The sequence below is a fragment of the Bos mutus genome, chromosome 15, assembly GCF_027580195.1.
Source record: "Bos mutus isolate GX-2022 chromosome 15, NWIPB_WYAK_1.1, whole genome shotgun sequence".
NCBI lineage: Eukaryota > Metazoa > Chordata > Mammalia > Artiodactyla > Bovidae > Bos > Bos mutus.
In genome coordinates this window covers 29,076,126-29,097,428 of record NC_091631.1, presented here as the reverse complement: position 1 = coordinate 29,097,428, position 21,303 = coordinate 29,076,126, and the positions used below count along the sequence as shown (strand labels likewise).

Genomic DNA, 21,303 nt, shown 5'->3' with positions numbered 1-21,303 from the left:
TCAGGGAAGAGGAAATGAAGTGACTGAACTTTGTCAAGAGAAAGAAATGGAGTCTCTTAAGAAATTACCTGTCCAGGAAAGTCATTACTTGGAGCAAGAGGAAGCAAGTTCTGAAGCAAATGACCAGGTTAACACACAAATGAAGAGCTAAAGACTTTCAGATAGCACATCAAAGACAGTTACGAAAACCTGGAAAGCATCATTTGTTCTCAAAACCAAATTATTTCCCTTGAACCAAAAGGTCCCAATCATTGGGCAAGAGCACAGGAAGCTGAAAGAAACCTCTCCATGATCCAGATGGAGCATTTTCCAGGGAGCATTTGCAACCCTCATCTCTCGGTATGGGGTACTGTTTCATCTGAGATAGGAAGGTCTCAACATCGCTCCCCTCAGACCTTCTCCTGGGCTGCCAGGCTTTCTTCCTCCGTTCCCAAACCGGGTGTTTCCAATAGTTTCAAATGGGGAGTTCTGACAAGAAGACACCTTCTTCCCTGTATTAGGGCTTTCCAGAAAAACAGAGCCAGTAGGTTATACATACATATAAAGTGATTTATCTCAAGGAATTGGGGGTTGTGAGGCTGGCAAGTCTGAAACCTGCAGCCCAGGTCAGCAGACTGGAAACTCTCAGGCACAGGCTGAGACTACAGTCCACAGACCATACAGTCATCTTCAGGGAAATGTCTGTTTTGCTCTTAAGGCCCTTCAACTAATTGGATGTTATCAAGGATAATCTCCTTTACTTAAAGTCAGCTGATTGTGGAGGTTAACCACATCTACAAAATAGCTTCACAGTAACACCTAGATTACCGTTTGATTGAATCAGTTCAGTTCAGTTCAGTCCCTCAGTCATGTCCGACTCTTTGCAACCCCGTGAATCACAGCACGCAAGGCCTCCCTGTCCATCACCAACTCCCAGAGTTCACTCAGACTCACGTCCATCGAGTCAGTGATGCCATCCAGCCATCTCATCCTCTGTCATCCCCTTCTCCTCCTGCCCCCAATCCCTCCCAGCATCAGAGTCTTTTCCAATGAGTCAACTCTTCGCATGAGGTGGCCAAAGTATTGGAGTTTCAGCTTTAGCATCATTCCTTCCAAAGAAATCCCAGGGCTGATCTCCTTCAGAATGGACTGGTTGGATCTCCTTGCAGTCCAAGGGACTCTCAAGAGTCTTCTCCAACACCACAGTTCAAAAGCATCAATTCTTCGGCACTCAGCTTTCTTCACAGTTCAACTCTCACATCCATACATGACCCCTGGAAAAACCATAGCCTTAACTAGACGGATCTTTGTTGGCAAAGTAATATCTCTGCTTTTTAATATGCTATCTAAGTTGGTCATAACTTTTCTTCCAAGGAGTAAGCAGAGAAGTGCAAATCAAAACCACAAAACAACACTTTTCATCTGCTAGGGTGGCTATAATCAAAAAAAGAGACAATCTTACAATATGAGACTTCCCTGGGGGTCCAGTGGTTGGGACTCCCCCTCCCCCTCCCCACTTCCACTGTAGGGGGCAAGGGTTCAATCCCTTATTGGGGAACCAAGATCCTGGATATCATGATACACAAAAAAATTTTACTATAAATAAATCAAACTTAAAAAAAGAGACAATAACAAGGGTTGGCGAGGATGAGAAAAACTGGAAAGCTCACAGAGTGCTGCTGGAATTGTAAAATGGTGCAGCCACTTTGGAAAATAGATTGACAGTTCCTCAAAATGTGAAAGAGTTACCAAATGATTTAGCAATATCATACCCAACAGGAATATAAACATACCTTCTCCCAAAAACTTGTACACAAATATTCACAGCAGTATTGTAAGATGGAAACCACCCAAAATGTCTATCAACTAATCAATGGATAAATAAAACATGGTTTAGAATGCTATTCACCAATAAGAAGAAATAAAGTACAGTTAGTCTTCCATATCAGCAGGTTCTGCACCTGGGAATTCAGTCAATCACAGATCAAACATACTACAAAAAATTCCAGTAAGTTTCAAAGAGCAAAATATTTGTCTAGGACAGGCAAATATTACATAGTTGTAAAAATATTTACATTGTATTTACAACTCTCTACACAGTATTTATATTGTATTAGGTATTATAAGTAATCTAAAGATGTTTTAAAGTATACGGATATGGATGTGTGTAGGCTATATGCAAATATTATGTCACTTTATATAGGGACTTGAGCATCTGAGTGTGTGTGTTGTGGGGAATCCTGGAACTAATTCTCCGCAGATACAGAGGGTCAATTGTACTGATACCTGCTATAACATGGATGAACCAAGAAAACATTAAGCGAAAGAAGCCTATCATGAAAGGTCACATATGTGAGGGCCTTTCAGGTGGTACAATGGTATAGAATCTGCCTGCCAATGCAGGAGACTCAGGAGACGTGGGTTCGATCCCTGGGTCAAGAAGATCCCCTGGAGTAGGAAATGGAAACCCACTCCAGTATTCTTGCCTAAAATTCCATAGACAGAGAAACCTGAGGAGTTACAGTCCATGGAGTCGCAAGAGCCAGACATGACTCAACGACTGAGGATGCATGCATGCACATATGCAATGTTCAAAATAAGCAAATTCATACAAAGTAGTGGTTGCCATGGGACTTCCCTGGTGGTCTAGTGGCTAAGACTCCACGCTCCCAATGCAGGAGGCCTGGGTTCAATCTCCCGTCAGGAAACTAGATCCCATATGCCACAACTAAGACCCGGTGCAGCCAAATAAATAAATACTTAAACAACAGCAACCATAACCAAGTAGAGGTTGCCAGGGACTTGGGGGAAAGGGGATTGAGAGTGACCGCTAGAGGATATAGAATTTCTTTGGGCTGCTCTTCACAGGCCTACAAGGCCTGTATTTGCCCAGCTTCAAGACTGAAGAAAGATCTGAGAGTCAGCAACAGAAACGCCAGTGGTTTAAGGATGCGGGAGCTCACGTGTCTGAAACAAGGTCCTGAAGCAGTGCCCCACGGTGTGCGGCAGAAAATCGGCAGGAGAGGACCTGGGGCAACCTTCACTCCAGAGGGGAAGGGAAGGTTACCAGTTACAGGTGAATTGGGCTCATTAGTTACCAGGGAAACCAGTAAAGGGCACACCCCTCACTGCCCCTTTGCTAAGAACAATCACCAGTTGGGGCCTGGGGCAAGTAGGTAGGAAGGTCCACGATTTGAGTGGTGAAGCAGGCACTGGTCAGGCAAGGGATGTACAGAGAGCAAGAGGACAGCCATCTTGGATGTCTTAACCATATAAGTTTCCTTTGAGGGTAATGAAAATGATATGTGAGAGTTCCTTGGTTGACTAGTGGTTAGGATTCAGGCCTTTCACTGCTGTGACCTGGGTTCAATCCCTGGTTGGGGGGACTGAGATTCCACAAGCCAAGAGGTGCAGCCAAAAAAAACAGAAAGAAAGAAAATGATCTGAGACTAAATAGTGGGGATGGTTGCACAACTCTGTGAATTTATCAGAATAGGGAATTGTGTACTTTAAAAGAGTGAACTTCATAATATGTAAATTATATCCCACTAAAATTATTATTAAACTTTTACATAAGAGGTTTTACTTTTGCTCCAGTTGCAGTTTGATATAAATCTCAGAATTTTTTTTAGTAAATAGAGATGATATAAATCATTCTCATTATATTACTTTCTAGAAAACGTGAGTCGTAAACTTTAATTTGATAAGCCAGCCCACTATTCTCTAAACAATATATTATCTGAGAGCTGTTCATCCACCAGAGACATTTGAAATAACAAAACACTTTCTCTCTGCCAATGGTTCTGTGTACCACAGTTACAACAGAAATGTAAATGTTACTTATCGGCTTGTTAGTCTTAACATATTTTAGTTGATTAAACAGTCTCTCAAAGCCATCACTGATGGAGCTATGATTCCTACTATGCTCTCAGCGCTTCTCGCTTGTCAGTTCATACTCTTTCCACTCATTTGCACAGCTGTGAACATTAAAAGCAATCTCAATATTAATCATCATAGCTTCAAGCATCTATGAAATCCCAAGAATTATAAGTAAAATGTGACACGTGTGTGCATTTTTTCCTGGGCAGAATACATTTATCAGGTTCTCAAAGAGAGTCATTGACCAGCATTTCAGAGATTGATGTCAGGTCATGCTGCGTTATGCAGCAGACGCGGGTTGGATCCCTGGGTCGGGAAGATCACCTGGAGACAAAAACGGCAACCCACTCCAGTATTCGTCCATGGAGAATTCCACGGACAGAGGAGCCTGGCGGACTACAGTCCACGGGGTTGTGAAGAGTTGGACATGACTGAGCGGTTAACACACATGCTGCGTTTAGAATTTGTAGTGGAATCTGTGGTTTTAGTTTGCCAAGCATCCCTTCCCTTTTTTCTTGTCATAGCACCGCCTCTTTGGTTGGGGAATAGGGAGACCTTCTTATGAATTCCACAATGATGCTGGAAAATCTTCTCTTTTCATCTGTTACTAAATCCAGAGAAGGTAATTTTGGAGCTGTCTGCACTGTTCCCTCACACCATCCTTCTATGAAGGAGCCACCTCAGGGGAGCAAGGAGAGCTGGGAAGAGCAGCAGCATCCAGATTCTCTGAGGTCAGCTTCACCTTTCCCTTCCTCCCTTCCATCCTTCTACAGAAGAGGCGGCAACTGTAGTCTGGAAAAGGTAGGGGTGGGATGGTTCATCCAGGACACAGGGATGCAAAGCGTGATTTCGGAGAACTGATTTCTGGGGCTGCACGAAGGGATGAGCTCCGGGGCAAGTAGGATCAGCCCTGGTGGATCCCTCAGCAAGGCGTGCAACTGCACGAAGGGCCGAGGTACAGGGTTAGCTGAGGTCAGGATTACAGAAACCCAGGAGCAAGACGGGGAAGCTTAAAGAGCCAAGCCGTGTCTCCAGGACCGGGGTGACGGCACGGTCAAGCCCGGCTGAAGGAACATTTAGCCCCGCCCCCGATCGAGAGGGGAGGGCGAGCCCCGCCTCCCACCCCGGGAATCTTACCGAGGCTAGTGCAACACCACTTCCGAATCATAGATGACTTGTTATCCGCGAACTGAAGGTCAAATAGGGGACCCACCGGTGAGCTTGGGGAGCGGACTGGAGAGAAAGGACGACTTTCTGTGGGAGCTGTGTGCCCCCTTTTGCCACCCGCTCCGGTCTCCACTTGGTAGCGCCTTCCTGATCCCCTTATCTCCAAGGCTCTTAGGGATATGCCCCCCTGCAGGAGCCTTCTGGGAAATGCTGCTCTGACGGCCCAGGAACCATGAGTCCTGCAGCTCCGGTAAGAGAGAGGTCTCTGGGACAGGACAAAGGACCCAGGGCAGGGTGGGTTCTGTTCTCAAGGGATCGTTCAGGCCTGGACAGTCTATCTTCTCTCGAATGACATCCTGGATCTGCTCCTAGGTGGGGCTTTGTGGGGTTGAACTATTCAAGGAAATGATCCTGGAGGAACAGACCGTGGTGGTAGATAAATAGTCTTCTCTTTCTAGTTGGGCCCCTTTCAATCCATTTTTGAGTGTCCTAGAAATGCCTTTCCAGGCCACAAATTGTACCACCTAGCTCCTCACCCAACCCCAACCCCAGTCACTATGTCATAAAGGCCCAGGCTCCTGAGCCTGTCTTCCAAGGCCTTCATGTTACATCCTTGCAACCCCTACAGCTTCATCACCCACCGATCCCCATGCCCTCCCACCCCAACCCCTGCACTCTGCTTTCCAAACACTGAAATACTAGATGCTTATTGTTGTTTAGTCACTCAGTCATGTCCAATTCTTTGCAACTCCATGGACTGCAGCACACCAGGCTTCCCAGTCCTTCACTATCTTCTGGAGGCTGTTGAAACTCATGTCCATTGAGTTGATGATACCATCCAACCATCTCATCCTTTGTTGACCCCTTCTCCTGCCCTCAACCTTTCTCAGCATCAGGGTCTTTTCCAGTGAGTCCTCTCTTCCCATCAGGTGACCAAATTATCAGAGCTTCAGCTTCAGCATCAGTCCTTCCAATGAATATTCAGGACTGATTTCCCGTAGGATTGACTGGTTTGATCTCCTTGCTGTCCAAGGGACTCTCAAGAGTCTTCTTCGGTACCACAATTTGAAAGCATCAATTCTTGGGCACTCAGCCCTCTTCATGGTCCAACTCTCACATCTGTACATGACTACTGGAAAAACCATAGCTTTGACTAGATGGACCTTTGTTGGCAAAGTGATGTCTCTGCTTTTGAATATGCTGTCTAGGTTTGTCATAGCTTTTCTTCCAAGGAGCAAGTGTCTTTTAATTTCATGGTTGCAGTCACCGTCCACAGTGATTTTGGAGCCCAGGAAAATAAAACCTCTGTTTCCATTTTTTCCCTTCTATTTGCCACAAAGTGATGAGACACTCATACTCATCCTTCAAGACCCTGCAGCCTCCTCTGGGAAGCCTTCCTGAACCTCTTCATCAAAGTCAAACTCTTCTTTCCCATTGTCAGATCATACTCTACTTTGTGTGTTTATGTTGGAACATAAACACTGTTGGAACATAAACACAGACTGGAAACTGGGAAATGAAGGGGCTTGTCGGATATTTCTTTGTGCCTTCTACTAATGCCCAGTGCCAGGCAACAAACTGAGTATCAAGAAAACATGGCAAAACTAGGAGCCTGGTTTTCTCCCTGTAGTTTTACATTTTTCCAGAAAATTAGAGCTCAAGATTCTTGGGGAAAAGTATTTCATGCTAAATGAATGGACAACATAATGACAATAGCAAAATAAAATCACAGATGCAGCCTCTCACCTGTGCTCCGAGTGGGCACAGGGCTACCTCCCAGGAGAGGCTGTATAGGTCCCAGGTCTAGGCCTGCAGACTACAAGTCCCAGAAGGACTCCTGTCAGCCCGTCGCTACACGCCCCGCCCCCTCCCTGGGGGTGGGGCCCTGAGGCAGCTAGGCTCTGGGCTGCAGCGGGGAGAGTGAATTGCCCCAGGCACTCTGGGGCACTCAAAGCGCAGGCGCAGCGGGTTGGGCGGCAGCAGCATCAAGTAACCGGCCGTTTTGGCAGCAGCACCGCAACAGGTGTAGACAGGTGGGTGCATTAAGGGGGGCTGAAGAGGGAGTTTACACCTGGCCTTCTTGTCTGACCTATGTCAGAGCGTGAAGATGGGAGGGAGCGGCCAGAGAAGCAGGGACAAGGCCAGGCCTTCCACCCCAGGTGTGCCAGCCAGCCCTTGTGCTACGCAACAACAGGTGTGAGTTAGTGGGGGAGGGCACTTGGATTCCAATCCAAGCTCCATCACACAAGTACTGGACAGAGTTGCAGTGGGGCCCAAACTGTACATTGACTCACCTGGGGGTCTTTGAAGACTATCAGTGCTTACCTCCTGCCCTCAGACATTCTGATTTTATTGTTATGGGATATGGGCTGGATATTTGGGAGTTTTAAAAACTCCTACTGGGATAATGCTTAGAAGACAGGACTGCTGGGTGTGAATCCTGGCTCCACTGCTTACTAATCAAGATCTGTGCGAGTGACTGGACCTCTCCAGGCCCCAGTTTCCTGAAAATAGCAAGGAATATTGTGAGGTAATAGATGAAACCACTTTACAAGTATACCTGGCATATAGTGCTCGATAAATCATAGTTGCTGTTGAACTATTATTCTGTGCACTTTGTAAATGGGTTCTTTGTGTGTGTGTGCTCAGGCGTGTCTGACTCTTTGCGACCCCCAGGGACTGTAGCCCGCCAAGTTCCTCTGTCCATGGAATTTTCCAGGCAAGAATACTGGAGTGGGTTGCCATTTCCTACTCCAGGGGCTCTTCCTGACCCAGGAATCAAAGCTGCATCTCCTCGTCTCCTGCATTGGCAGGTGGATTCTTTACCACCGAGCCACCTGGGAAACCCTGGTGGGGTTCAAATGTGAGGAGGGCTCTCTTATCATGAAAGTCCCTTGTTCACTGCCATGATTCTACTATTATCTGCTGCCAGCATTTCAATATTCCAGGGTTTCTAACATTTTCAGAGTTCCTCACTCCAGTCTCTACCTGCCTGATGGACACCCTTTTACAGATCTAGATGTGGAGGCTGGGAAAAGGGACTTGGTCAAGGTTATGGGGATGAGATTGGAATCCAAGCTTCTGACCCCCACCCCCACCCCATTGCAAAGTGTGGCTGCCCTGCTGACCCCACAAGCACAGTGCTCTCATTATGTGCCTGGAGCCAAGAATGGAGAGGAGACAGACAGGCTTGCCCTTGTTTGTTTATCCACACTCCCTTAAACCTTTCCTCAGTGGCTCCCCCAGGGAGGACCGGGGCGGGGGCTTTCTCAGGGGAGCTTTTGTGGAGCAGCTGATGAAGTCTGTGATCCCCCTGACAGGTTCCGCCTGACTCCACCCTGGAAAGTCCTTTTGAGGAAATGGCCCTGGTGAGGGGCGGCTGGCTGTGGAGACAGAGTGAGTGACCCTGGGCCAAGCCCTGTCCGTCCTGTACCTTATCTGGGGCCAGGGGTGAGGGAAGTGGCCTGTTGGAGCTGCACAGTGAACCCTTCTCTCAAGAAACCATGCCCCTTTTATCCTTCCCTCCTTTGTCCATACTCTTCTCTCTGCTGGGAATGTCCTTCACATTCCTGGCTGCTTAGTCAACTACTTATTTTTCAAGACCCAGCTCAGGTATCCCTTTCTGAAAAGAGCCTTCTCTGCCTTTTCTCTGCTCCCCACCCCAGCCCCTGCTGTAGCACCAAGTTGGGTTAGCAGCTCTCTTTTCTGTTCCCAGTGCCTCACACATACCCCTCTTATAGCACTGATCAATACTTCACCGTCCTTACCTGTGGGCCTCACCAGTCCCCTACCTATATTGTCTCCAGACTGTGAGCGCCCCAAGTGCAGGGACTGGGTTTAACCCTCTGTGGCCCAGGGCTAGCCACAGAACAAGGCACAGAACAAAATGAAAAATGCCTCTGTTCCTCAGAATTTGTAAAGTTCTAAGAAGCTCTCTTAGTCTTTACCCTTTCCTGTTAAGATTTCCAGTCTCGAAATGTCTACAGCTAGGGATCGGGCTTCCAGATCCACCTCTGACCAGAGTCATGGTCTGAATAAGAGCTGTCCTGGGCTAGGAGCTCCCTGATACCCCATGACCCATCCTCAGTTCATTCAGTCCAGCAAACACTGAGTCCAGGTCCTGCTGGGTTCTAGGACCCGTGAGGTGAGCTATGGACAATCCCTCTGCTCTCCATTTGGCAGAAGAAACAGACGCTACACAAATGACTGTCCCCCGGGGCCTTTGTTTTTAAAGTACATAATAACTGTACAACCCTCAGCAGAATGGATGCAATGGAAACTGAAGGTTTCCTTAAGGCAAGCCTGTGACGACTAGTTTTCTATTAATTCTTGCATAAATCCTATTCTGCATTCATACAAAAACAACTTAATGCTTTTTCTCTGACAAACTGTACATATAGAAACAAATGTTCAATTGGACATGAACTTAAACATGTTCAGTTGGACATGTGGAGGTGTTCCTATCACATGTCTTGAGATACTTAAAAGATTTCCAGCCTCCCCCAAGGAAGGAATCAGATCATTCATTTACCATTCAGCACATGTATGGAGCCTTGACTATGTTGTTAGGCCCAATGGGAGGCAATGGGTGAGCAAGACAGAGAGAGGCCCTGCCATCATTTTAGGGAGCAGACAGACAAGGAAGGGGTGATTACAACACTGGGGGCTGGAGATAAGGGGATGCTGGGAGCCCACCCACGGCTCCTACCCCCACTCAGGCTCTGTGATCAGCCCGTATTGTGGGTCTGGAATATCACACAGGCTCCATCCTCCGCCGCTGGAAGCGGAACTGGTTTGCCTTGTGGCTGGATGGGACCCTGGGCTACTATCACGATGAGACTGCCCAGGATGAGGAGGACCGCGTGCTCATCCATTTCAACGTCCGCGACATAAAGATCGGCCAAGAGTGCCACGGTGAGCCTCTTTCTCTCTGTGACTACAGGCTCGGCCCTCCCACTGTGTCTGAGAACACCTGCCATTCTCAGGTGGAAGGCTCTCTGCAGCTTTCAGAGGCCTTCCACAGACAGCTTCTGGGCCTCTACCAAATCCAATTCATGTGGTGTAAGTTAAGAAATGAGTTCCTTCCTGAGTTCCTGCTGCTGCTAAGTCACTTCAGTCGTGTCCGACTCTGTGTGACCCCATAGACAGCAGCCCACCAGGCTCCCCCATCCCTGGGACTCTCCAGGCAAGAACACTGGAGTGGGTTGCCATTTCCTTCTCCAGTGCATGGAAGTGAAAAGTGAAAGGGAAGTCACTCAGTCGTGTCCGACTTTTCGCGACCCCATGGACTGCAGCCTACCAGGCTCCTCCGTCCATGGGATTTTCCAGGCAACAGTACTGGAGTGGGGTGCCTGTGCTGAACCTGGGCCCTATGCTAGGTTCACAGAGGTGAGTCAGACCCAGTTCCTGCCCTCTCCAGTGCTAGAAATGGGAAAAAACGAAATGAAATAAGAAGACTCAGAGAACTTAAGTGACTGGCTCAGAGTTACCCAGCAAATATCCCTGACCAAGGCTCAGGTCATAATTATAACAGGGAAACTGGGAGAGAGATGTACCTAGCTAGGGAAGCAGGCGATGTGGAAAGGTGGAAGGGTCTAAAGAGTTGAGTAAAATCCCAAGGAAAGTATGTGTGAGATCAGAGGAGGTCAGCAGTGGCCAGTTAACAGGACCCAGAGAAGTCAGTTCCTGTTCTTGTTCCCGGTTTGTTGGGGAGACTCGGGGCCTGTGCCCTGTGGAAACCCCATACGTGTGTGTCCGCCTTTAGATGTACAGCCCCCAGAAGGCCGGAGCCGAGATGGCCTGCTGACTGTGAACCTGCGGGAGGGCTCCCGCCTGCACCTGTGTGCTGAGACCAGAGATGACGCCATGTGAGTCACTCCCAGGAGACGATGGGGTGGTGTCTCGGGAACATGACCAATGACTTCCTCCTCATTGAGCCGCTAGCACCCTAAAGGTAGTAAAGCAGGACAAAGACCAGTGAGCGTGGTGGTTCAGTGGAGGCTGGGCAGAGTGGGTTTGAATGACTCGCGGTGACTGGTGTGGTATCCAGTAAACTGCTGACATGGTCCACGATGAATTCAAGACTGTTGTGGGGAGCAGTGTGTGCACAGCTGCCTCAGGTGTGGCCCCTGGTCATTCCTCAGGGTCAGGTATCTAACAGCCTCTGAGGTAAGCCCTCACTTGGGGTGATACACGGGAACACACAGCCCTGTGGCATCTTCAGAGAGCCCTCCTCTCATTCCCTTCTTAGAAGATGGCCTGGGGTGGGGGTACTCTGATCTGAGGGATAGACCCTAACGCGCCTAACAGGTAGCCCGTGGGGCGCCCTGTGTTGGATGCAGGTCCATACTGCGAGAGCCTGGGTGTGTCTTCCTCAGGCGCCTTTTGCTCACTCACATTCTTTCCCTTCCTACTCTCTGGCAGAGGGTCAGTTGGCCTTCATGCTGTAGGAGAGTGAAAGAGATGGGATGTGTGGGAGCAGGGGAAGCCGAGCTCGGGGTGGACAAAGCACAGAGCCTCCTTGTCCACCCCAGCCAGGTGCCATGGCAACCAACAAAGGCTCAATTGTCCGGTGTCCACTAGGCATTCCCGGGGCTCTGGGGTCAGAGTGTAGGGGAACCGAGTTTGTAGGTTTGGGATGTGGAGGTAGGCTGCAGCCAGAGGACCAGCCTAGGCATGTCAGAATCTGAACCACTAAAGGACCACCCAAGCCCAACTGTCTTTTGTCTAGATGGGAAAACTGGAATCTCCCCAGCGGTGAGGAGACTATGGAATAAGAAAGAGTTATAGAACTGCAGCAGCTTAGCTGGGGGCTTGCTGTGTGACTGGGGCAGCTGAGGGGGTCCCCTTTGTCTTCCCAAGGGAGTGAAGAGGATCTCCCCCTTCACAAGGGACTGGGGCTAGAGGCGGGGTAGGGTCTAAAATGTGGGGCCCAGTCTCCCTTCTCCTGCACTCCCTCCTCACGGTCTCGTGGGTTTGCGTTGCAGAGCATGGAAGACGGCACTGCTGGAGGCGAACTCCACGCCGGTGAGCCCCCCTCCCTCCCTGTCTCCGCCCCACCGCTACTTGCCATGGAATCATGGGTGACTCAGACTTAGTCTCCACCTGCCAGCAGTTCTCAGTTTCCGTATATGTGAGTGAATAGACTTGTGAAGACTCAGAGGCCCTGAGTCCCAAGTGGAAAAGGACAGAAGACGGCCAATGGGTGAATAAAAGATATTCACCAAAAGATTTGGAGGAGGGAGAGAGAGGCCTCCAAGAAGGCTTGTTGAAGGGGGTGGCATGTGAGCAGGAGGAAAGGAACTATCTTTTATTCAGCAACTATTATGTGTCAGGTGTGGTATAGTTGTAATACCAGCTACTCTCATAGCCTTCCTGTGAGGTTGGGATTGTTGTTCCCTCTCTGCAGATGATAAGGTTGAGCTTTATTTATTCACGTAACAAATATTTACTGAGTTCCTACTATGTGCCAGGCACTGTGCCAAGGACCATAATCAGAAGGTAGCAGAGGAGATGTGGGCCCTGCCCTCCTGGACTCAGCCTAGTGGGGAGCTAGATGTGAAGTCACAAGTTAGAGTTAGTGGTTCCACCGCAGTGATGGGAGCTGCTCAGACAGAGACGGCAGAGTGCATTCAGTGTGCATCCACCATGATGGCCTGATCCAGGTGGGAGTCCAAACAAGGCTTAAGATGAGACCTGAAGGATAAGAGATCAACTGAGTGAAAGGGGTGGGGTGAAGGGAACAGCTTTCCAGGCAGAGGGAGCTGCAGGTGCAAGGGCCCTGGGAAAGGTCATGATGTTGGCAAGTTGACAAACAGAAGGAAGGCTAGGGTGACTGCAGCTCAGGGAGCTAGAGAGCAGCTGGAGAAGGAGGGTTAGCAGGCCAGGCACGAAAAGCTGCGTTAAGGATAGGGGTTTCTGCTGAGAACACTGGAAGTCATTGAAAGTTTTAAAAAGACCAGACTTGTAGTTTTAAAAAGATAGTCTGGCTGCTAGGTAGGGAATGGACTGAAGAAGGTCAAAGTGGATGCCCAGAGATCTGTTAGAAGGCTGGGATAGGTGCAGGGCATCTGGCTAGGGGTCTGGACTAAGGCCTTGCTGGCAAAGACAAGCTGATGAGGACAAGACACATTTAGAAGGTGGAGTCAACAGAGCTCAGTGACTGACGGAGGTGAGGTTTTGAGGAGCTGCCCAAAGCCCCCAGCTCTAAGGTGGCCCAGCCTGGCCTCAGCCCCCATCTGCCTGACCCCAGACTCTGTGCCTGCTCCTTCTACCTGTGGCACAGTAGAGCCCCTTCTCATCTGGAGAAAAAGTCTGCTGGGAAGTGGCAGGGAAGACTGGAACGCATTTAGAAACTCCCTTAGCATCTGCCTCCTGAGGGCTGGGCATTGTGCTTGAGGACCTAGCACCCACTGTATCAGTTAATCTTCAATAAGAAAAAGGAGGGGCTGGTATTCTTAGTCCCATTTTACAGATAGGGGAGCTGAGATTCAGAGGGGAATTGGCTTGTCCAAAGTCTCACGGTCGTAAATCAGTGGAAGAACCTGTATTGGAACCTAGGTCAGTGAGATTTTGAGGGAAGGGAATTACCCACAGAAGGAGCTACATGAGCAAAGGTGGGTAAGTGGCACGTGCAAATGTGTGTGTGAAGACACGTACGTCTAAAGGCCAGGAGTCTGACCTGGCTGGAGGATAAAGCGTGGAGGGAAAGAAACAGGAGACGTGACCTCTGAGGAGCCACATCACAAACGCCTTGAAGTCCAGGAAGGAAGTGAACTTTATCCCGAGGGCTGTGGGGAACTATAAAGGGCATTAAGCAGGGGGGCTGTGGTCAGGCTTTGGGGAGCAGACTCAGGCTCTGGGTAGAGGCTGTAGAAGAGGAGGCTGGGGTGGTGGTCAGCTGGGTAGAGTTACCTGGCTCTGAGCTCCAAATCTGGCTGAGGCAGGGCAGACCCGTCGTCCCACCCAAGAGGGTCAGAAAGAAGGAGTCGAGGGCTGGCCGTCTGCACTCTGTGACTCTGTGAAGCTGCCTGTCCCTTCTCTGCGCCCACCTTCCTGCTGCTCTGCTTCCTCCATCTCTCTGCTCCACCTCCCACCTCTACACGCACGTACACGCACACCTCCCTCTGGTCCCTACGCTTGCTCGAACTGGGTGTATTTGTGCCTCTGTGTCTTTGTACCAGTGTCTGCCCACCTCTGAGTGTTCACGCCTGTGTCTGTCTGTCCTGTACCTACATAGGAGTGACGTCTGCTTTGTCCCTCTATATCCTGAAGGTTTATACCCTACAGTGGGTGGAGGTTCCAGGAGGAGCCCCTGACTCTGGCTGTTGCAGGGAACACAGGGGTGGGGGGCACAGTCATGGGTGATGGGTGCAGGTGGACGGGTCAGTGATGGGAGCTATCTGTACTCCCTGGAGACTGGGAGCCTCAGCGGCCTGGAACAGGTGAAGGTGGGCCAGTTCTGGAAAGACACTACTGATCCTTCTTCTCTGTGTAACTTCAGCAATTTCACCACCTCTTCTGAGCCCCCCACCATTACCATGGGCTGAAGAAGAAGAGGATAGCTGTTCCCTTGCCCAGCTGGCAGAGGGCTTTGCTAGGGCCTATGAGGAGCTTTGAGTCTCTCCAGATGTAGAGGGCCTCTGACACCCCCCCTTCCTCCCCTTCTTGGGTTTCTGTGGCTTGAGCAGGCCCCAGCTGGAGCCACCGTCCCTCCCAGGAGCCGCCGGGTTTGCCCCAAGGTCAGGTGTGTGACCCGCTCGTGGAGCCCCTGTAAGGTTGAGAGGCGGATCTGGGTAAGTGCTGGTTCAGCCCTCCCTGCCACCATTCTGGCCACCAGGATGTGCCTCCCGAAGTGGCCCAGCCACATCCCCTCCCTGCTCACAAACATTCCATGGCTCCCAACCATTCGTAGGACAACCAACCCTGCTTTCACGGCCCCTGGGATCTGGCCTGGGCCAGACTTGCTACCTTGTCTTGCTCATCCCCTGTGCTCCAACTGCTCTGCTCTATCCTCTGCTCCCAGCTGTGCCAGCCCTTTTTCTGCTCTCCAGCCTCGGTATATGCTGCCCTCTCTGCTGCAAAGACCTTTACTTTCCTTACTCACCTGACAAAATCCTCCAAGACACCCTGCAAAGACTGCCAGCTCCTCAGGGAGGACTCCCAAACCTCCAGGCATTGTCACCCCCTCCTACCGCACTAGTGCTTGGTACTGTCTTCATTCCGCCTGATTTCTAGTTCCTTCACTTCCGTCTCTAGTCTCCCACGAGACCTGCAGCTTTCTTTAGGGCAAGAATTGGGTTAGGTCAGCTCTGCCCCTTGGGAGCCTGGCACAATGCTAGGTATACAGCAGGTGTGCAATGAGTGCTCAGCGATGGGGGCAGTCTATTTTGACTCTCCTACTCCTGGTGCATGAAGGTGGGGCACAAGAAGGCCCCAGTGAGTGTTCACTTAATGGGCAAATGAATGAATGAAGAAAGGGAGAAAGGAAGGAGTAAAAAAAACCTATTATGGCCTCACTACTGCATATTATAATTTAGTCCGTGTCTGTCTCCCTGCCACACACCCCAGCCAGTGTTTCCAGAAAGCAGGATTTGGGGACGAATCCTCTCTCTGTCCCCAGTGCTCAGCCCGGCATGAGGTGGGTGCAGCGAGGGGGCTTGGGTTAGAGTACCTGTGGTCAACCGTGAACTTTTCTGACACAGTGACGCTCAATGTAGCTGTGCGTTAGAATCGTTTAAGGACTTAAAAACAGTGCAAATGTTCAGATCCTACCTCTGGATGCTCTAATTGTGTAGTTCTGGGGTGACGCCTTGGAAATCTGTGGTTTCAGAAATTTCTCCAGACAATTCTGATGTGCAAAACCACTGAGCCCAGCAGTGCTAGCATCACCTGGCTGCACAGATGTGACTCTGCTGGATTCTCACTGTGCCTTGGGAGTGGGCAGTGTAGGAAAGACTGTCCTCATTCATAGATGAGAAGACTGAAGCTCTGAGAGGTTATCTAACATGACTGGGAGCACTTAATTCATCAGTGATTCCCAGCCCAGAATTCTAAGGCATCTATGGGTAAGACATCCTCATACCCAAACTAGGCTACAAACTGTTTCCAGTGGAGATGCCTAAAAATAGAATTTTAAAAGCTATAAACGTACGTATACACAACAGCTTTTCCTTTTTTCCCCGTTTGTGTGTCCTTTTTTCTAGTCTTCTTGAGTTATAATTGACATATAACATTGTCTTAGTTTAAGGTATACAACATGATTTGATATATTTGTATACTGTAAAATGATTATTAATGTACAACAGCTTTTCTGAGGGGAGGGTCTATTTGTCTGTGATCTCCTGACTGACCCTGTCCCCACCTACAAAAGGGGCTGGACCTGTGGAGAGGGAGAGGATCTGGGGTCAAACCCTTAGGGTCTGCCTGGGAGGTCTCTGGAGAGTCCCCTGCCCCGTTGCCAGGTGATTCACATGAGTTTACCTCTGGGCCTCTTAGGCATGGAGGATGGAAACAAATGCCCCACAGAGACATGAAGTGGTGTTTTCCACTTTCTTCAGGGCCTGGGAGGGTCACTGGCTCACAGTGCAACTGCAGGGCAGATGTAGGCTCTGGACCTCAACTTCCCGACCAGTAAAATTGGGGATCTGAGAGCTTAGATCTCTTTAGTCCCTTCTAGGCTTAGAGCTCAGATCCTGGTCACCCCCAGCAGAAACCCCTATTGGGTCACCCTTGGGGAAGGAGCACAGCAGGGAAGTCATTTGGGACTGAGCCTTGTTTGTCTGAGCCTTCTGCATTGCTCTGGGTCTGGTCATTGTCCCTAACTTGAAATTGGACTTAAGAATTGGGTGACTCTGTATTTGACTCGAGATAAATTCAATATATTATACACCTGCCATATTCTAGTCAGGCCTATTTTTAGACCCAGGTGGTGGTGGGAGTGTTTTCCTCAAGTATGATGGGAGAAACACCTCACAGGGATACCAACAATAAAACCACAGAGTGGTTGGTGCTGTGATGAGGGAAGTCTAAGGGCTGTGGGTGCCCCAGATGGGGCCGTAACAAAACCTGAGGTTCAGAGAGAGTGATATGTTGAGTATGAAAGACAAGTTAGGTAGTTGAATAGAAAAAGATGAGAAAGGCATCCTTATCAAAGAGAAATGGCATAGATATTTGAAATCACAAGGTGTACTTGGAGGACTTCTCCTTACAACCAAACTTCTTGAAAGAGATGTCATGATATGTTGACTCCATCCCTCACCTCTCAACCATTCTTCAATCCTCCATAGTCTGGCTTCTTCCTCCAACAACTCCTCTGAAAAGTGTTTTCAAGGTCACCCACAATTTCCAAGATGCCAAAACCAATGGCTTATTCTCTTGGTACTGGACAAGAGAATGGACAGAAGAGCATATTTCGAAGATAAAATCATGAGATCCGGTGATAATGTGATGTGGGAGATGTGTGTGAAGACAAAAGTGCCAGCCTGCCGTCTTGGTTTAAGTGTACAGTGGTGGCATTTACAGAAAAGCATTTACACAAGAGCAGGTTTGGGGGGATAGAAGGATGATGGAATCACTTTGAGATGCATTAAGTTTGGACACCTGAGCTTCCAAGGGACCACCTGGACCATTTAGGTGGAAAGCTCAGAAATATAAGGTGCAAAGGGGCTAAGAAGAGGGAGCCAGAAGAGAAGGGGATGCTGCCCCCTCTTCAGGTCTGTTCCCTTTGGGTAAAATGAGGGTCTTTTAGGAACTTAGGGTCTTTAGGAACTTAGGAACTTTAGGTCTTTTAGGAAATTAGGAACTTCTGTTTAATTCAGCTTATATTTATTACTCCATGCTAGTCACTAGGCCCTGATGGCAATACAAATGAATTAAAGTCATTGCCTATAGCTCATGTCAGGGGTGCAGGCAGGAGACGTCAGGAGGAAGGCCAGGAACATGAGGCACAAGCATAGGTCACAGAGAACTCAGGAAGAAAGGATTTTTTCTGAGACCAGAAGGTCTTCCTGGAGTGGGTGACCTTTGAGTCAGGCTTTGAGAAATTGATAAAAATCTAATGAGGGAGGGAAGGTGGACTTCTATTTCTCCTTCCCAGAGAGAATGCTGACTGTTCTCTGAGCCTACATCCCTGGCTGTGTGGTAGAGTGGAGAACAATGCCTGCTGTAAGGACGAGAGGAAATAACATATTATTTCCTCCCTCAGGGCCTGGAACGTGATGGATGATGCTTAATTATGCTTTAGTTACTTCTCATCTCTATCCTTCCTTTCCCTTCCTTCCTCCACACCCCTCTTTTATTTCCTTGGCCTTGTCCAGGCCCTCTCTCCATGACTAGGAGAGTAGAGAAATCCATTGGTTTTCTCCAAGTGTGACCACTGGAAAGCTGCTATTTGCTAGCAAATAATAGCAAATCTATCAAAGGAAGTAGGGAGCCATGGAGAATTTTTGATCAGGGGAGTGCTAGGTAGGAAAACCGGGGCAGGAAAATGGTATCACTGGGAGCTGAAGTTTTAGATAACAGTCTTGTGGGGAGGTGGGGCTTTTCTTCAGGAGATTGCTGGTATCTGGAGATCCATTTCTAAATTTGGCGAGGTGGCGCTGTGGGCCTAGAAGGGTGTGAACCAGGTGTGAGGGGTAGGGGGACCAAAGCCTGGCCCAGATCTCTGGCAGCTGACCAGGCAGGGCTTCCCAGGTGCGTGTCTACAGCCCGTACCAGGACTACTATGAGGTGGTGCCCCCCAACGCGCACGAGACCACGTATGTCCGCAGCTACTATGGACCGCCCTACGTGGGTAAGTCTCTGGCCGCCCTTGCCCCTGCCTATATCCCCACCCACGGTCTGTCAGTCGGAACCAGGCCCCACCCTTCCCACCGGGACCCTCTGCAAGGCCCTCCCCATCCCATAAATCGGAACAGCCCTGAGATGAGAGCCCCTCCCCACTCCGAGCGGACCTCTTCCCTAGGCCGGCCCCTATTCACTGGCTGCCCAGCAATACCCGTTCCTGAGTTGGTAGCGACCCCTGGTGGCTGATGCTGGAGACGCGGCCTCCCCTCACTCCAGGGTCTAGCGGTTGGGAAGGCCCATCCTCGGGTGTGGTCCAGAGATTCTTAAGAGACCCCGCGGTTTCTTCGCCGGTCCACCCTAACCCCATGGTCCCAGAATGCCCGTAGCAGATCCAGGGAATAGAAGCCGTGGGGACAGAGTGCGCATCCTTCCTGTTTGAAGGCCTCCGTTTCTCCGACTGGAGAGTGGGCTCGGGACCTAGTGGAAGGAGGCGGATGATCTCTCTGCTCTCAAGCCCGCGGCCCTCACAGGTTTTCTCTCCGCAGGGCCTGGAGTGACGCACGTAGTGGTGCGGGAGGATCCCTGCTACAGCGCGGGCGCCCCCCTGGCCATGGGCATGCTTGCGGGAGCCGCCACAGGTGCCGCACTTGGCTCGCTCATGTGGTCGCCCTGCTGGTTCTGAGCCCTGGACCCTGCGCACAGACCAAAAAGACTCCCTGTCTCTTTGGTCCCACCTTTCACTAGCCAAGCCCTCTCCCACTTTGGAAGCTATTATCCCAGGCACAAACATAGCTCAAAATCCTTCTATCTACTGCTAGACATTCCAGAAATCCATTATAGACATTTGGATATGTTTCTCCCAAATACACCAGGACACAGAAAACGCAACTCATGGGGCTTCAAGTTCCTCAGTCACTGGTGACACAAGAATCAGGTTCTTTCCTCTGGCAGCTCCAGGCTTGGTGGGGGCAAACAGGAGTAAAGAAACACTTGACAAAGTGGAGTTATCAGTCTTTTGACAGTATGAGGGCAAAGAGTGAGGAAGGTAGGCTAGGACTGTAGTTGTTGGCAAGAGTCCAGAGCTGTGAACATAATGGCATGTCTGAAGAATCGGAAGGGAGTCATTTGGGCTGGAGTGTGGGCAGGGGCCAGATCATGATGGTCCTCCAGGCTAAGAAGGTGCTGAGTGAGGGGGAGATGTGAGCCTTTTGGAGGGAAGTTTCATGATTGCACTTATAATGAACATATTGCCTGTTTTAATACCCTAACACTCCCTGAATTTAGCCCCATTCTTCCCACTGCTAGATTTCTGGGTCCCTTGTTCCTTCAATGCTCAGAAAGCCCCTTCCATGTCAGGGTACTTGGGGCAGCAATTGAGCTGAACCTGAGGTCCCCTTGCTAGGGGGCAGGTGAGCTCTCTTTGTGACTTGCCCCTAGGTTGGTGCCTCCATCAATAAATGATTTTCTACTCCCCAGGAGGTTGGCCCTCTATCCATAGCTGTGGCTATCACCATCTCAGGCTCTGTCCCTTGCTTCACTCTGGGAGAGATGGCAGTGTTCACCTCTGGGACCTGATCCATCTTTGTCTCAGTCCAGGAGGCCCCACATGTGCCTCCTGGAAGGTGGCCCAGCAGTCTCATTTGGTCCCCTTCTAGTCTCCTCTCCCATCCTGTCCCAGTCACTAGCAGAAATGCTAACATTCCTGCCCAGTAGCCAGAGTAGCGTGCTAAAATTCCCTTGTAGATAGGGGCTCCGGCTGCTGTAGAAACTAATAAAGGTGTGGTTGGCTCTAGCCCTGACTCTGGCTTTGTTTGTTCCCCCAAGGTGCCCTGTCTCCCTGAGACATTTCCATGACTCAGCACTGACTAGTGCCTTCTCTGGTATAGTGAGAAGAGTGTGGATTCTGAGGTCAGGTAGAATTGGTGGCAGCATATTAGCTGCCATGAGGAATTTGGGGGGCAAGTCACTTGACTGTTCTGGACCTTGCTTTCCTACTATAAGCTGGCAGGTTGAAGTTGGCCATCCTTGAGGGCTTGACAGGAGAGGTTGCCTGAGAATCTCTGTCATCTGAGCTGATGCATGATCCAGGCCATGCCCTGCCTGTCTGAGCATCCTGTGGTATTGGGTAGGGTCTTTTCCAGTAGGTTCCCATCCTTCTAGAACTGAGACAATGAGTTGTACTCATAGAGACAAGGTGCCTACGGAAGGAAACCACCATCTTAAATCAGGTTTTTTGAGGCTGTTACGTAACAGAAATCCCCTTTCTCAAACTGATTTAAGCCAGAGAAGGGAAAATATAGGGGGCTTCCGTGGTGGCTCAGATGGTAAAGAATCTGCCAGCAATTCAGGAGATCCGGATTCAAAAGATCCCCTGGAGAAGGAAATGGCAACTCACTCCTGTATTCTTGCCTGGAGAATTTCATGGACAGAGGAGCCTGGCAGGTTACAGTCCATGGGGTCGCAAAGAGTCGGACATGACTGAATGAGTAACAT

At 49.7% G+C, this 21,303-nt stretch overlaps 1 protein-coding gene across 8 annotated transcripts; it reads left to right on the top strand.

The window, feature by feature from the left end:
• Positions 1 to 5,050: 5,050 nt before the first annotated feature.
• PLEKHB1 (pleckstrin homology domain containing B1) lies at positions 5,051 to 20,602 on the top strand. 8 transcript variants are annotated; one of them, XM_070383753.1, is made up of 8 exons: positions 5,051 to 5,073; positions 8,346 to 8,421; positions 9,787 to 9,939; positions 10,790 to 10,892; positions 12,012 to 12,051; positions 14,715 to 14,819; positions 18,718 to 18,817; positions 19,356 to 20,602. In XM_070383753.1, the coding sequence occupies exons 2-8, from the start codon at positions 8,385 to 8,387 to the stop codon at positions 19,490 to 19,492; spliced, it is 675 nt and encodes a 224-aa protein (XP_070239854.1). In that variant the 5' UTR covers positions 5,051 to 5,073; positions 8,346 to 8,384; the 3' UTR covers positions 19,493 to 20,602. The 8 variants fall into 8 exon arrangements, with proteins under 8 accessions (XP_070239854.1, XP_005893588.1, XP_005893590.1 ...); XM_005893526.2 differs by lacking the exon at positions 5,051 to 5,073 and adding an exon at positions 5,080 to 5,275; XM_005893527.2 differs by lacking the exon at positions 5,051 to 5,073 and adding an exon at positions 6,902 to 7,058.
• Positions 20,603 to 21,303: the final 701 nt, after the last annotated feature.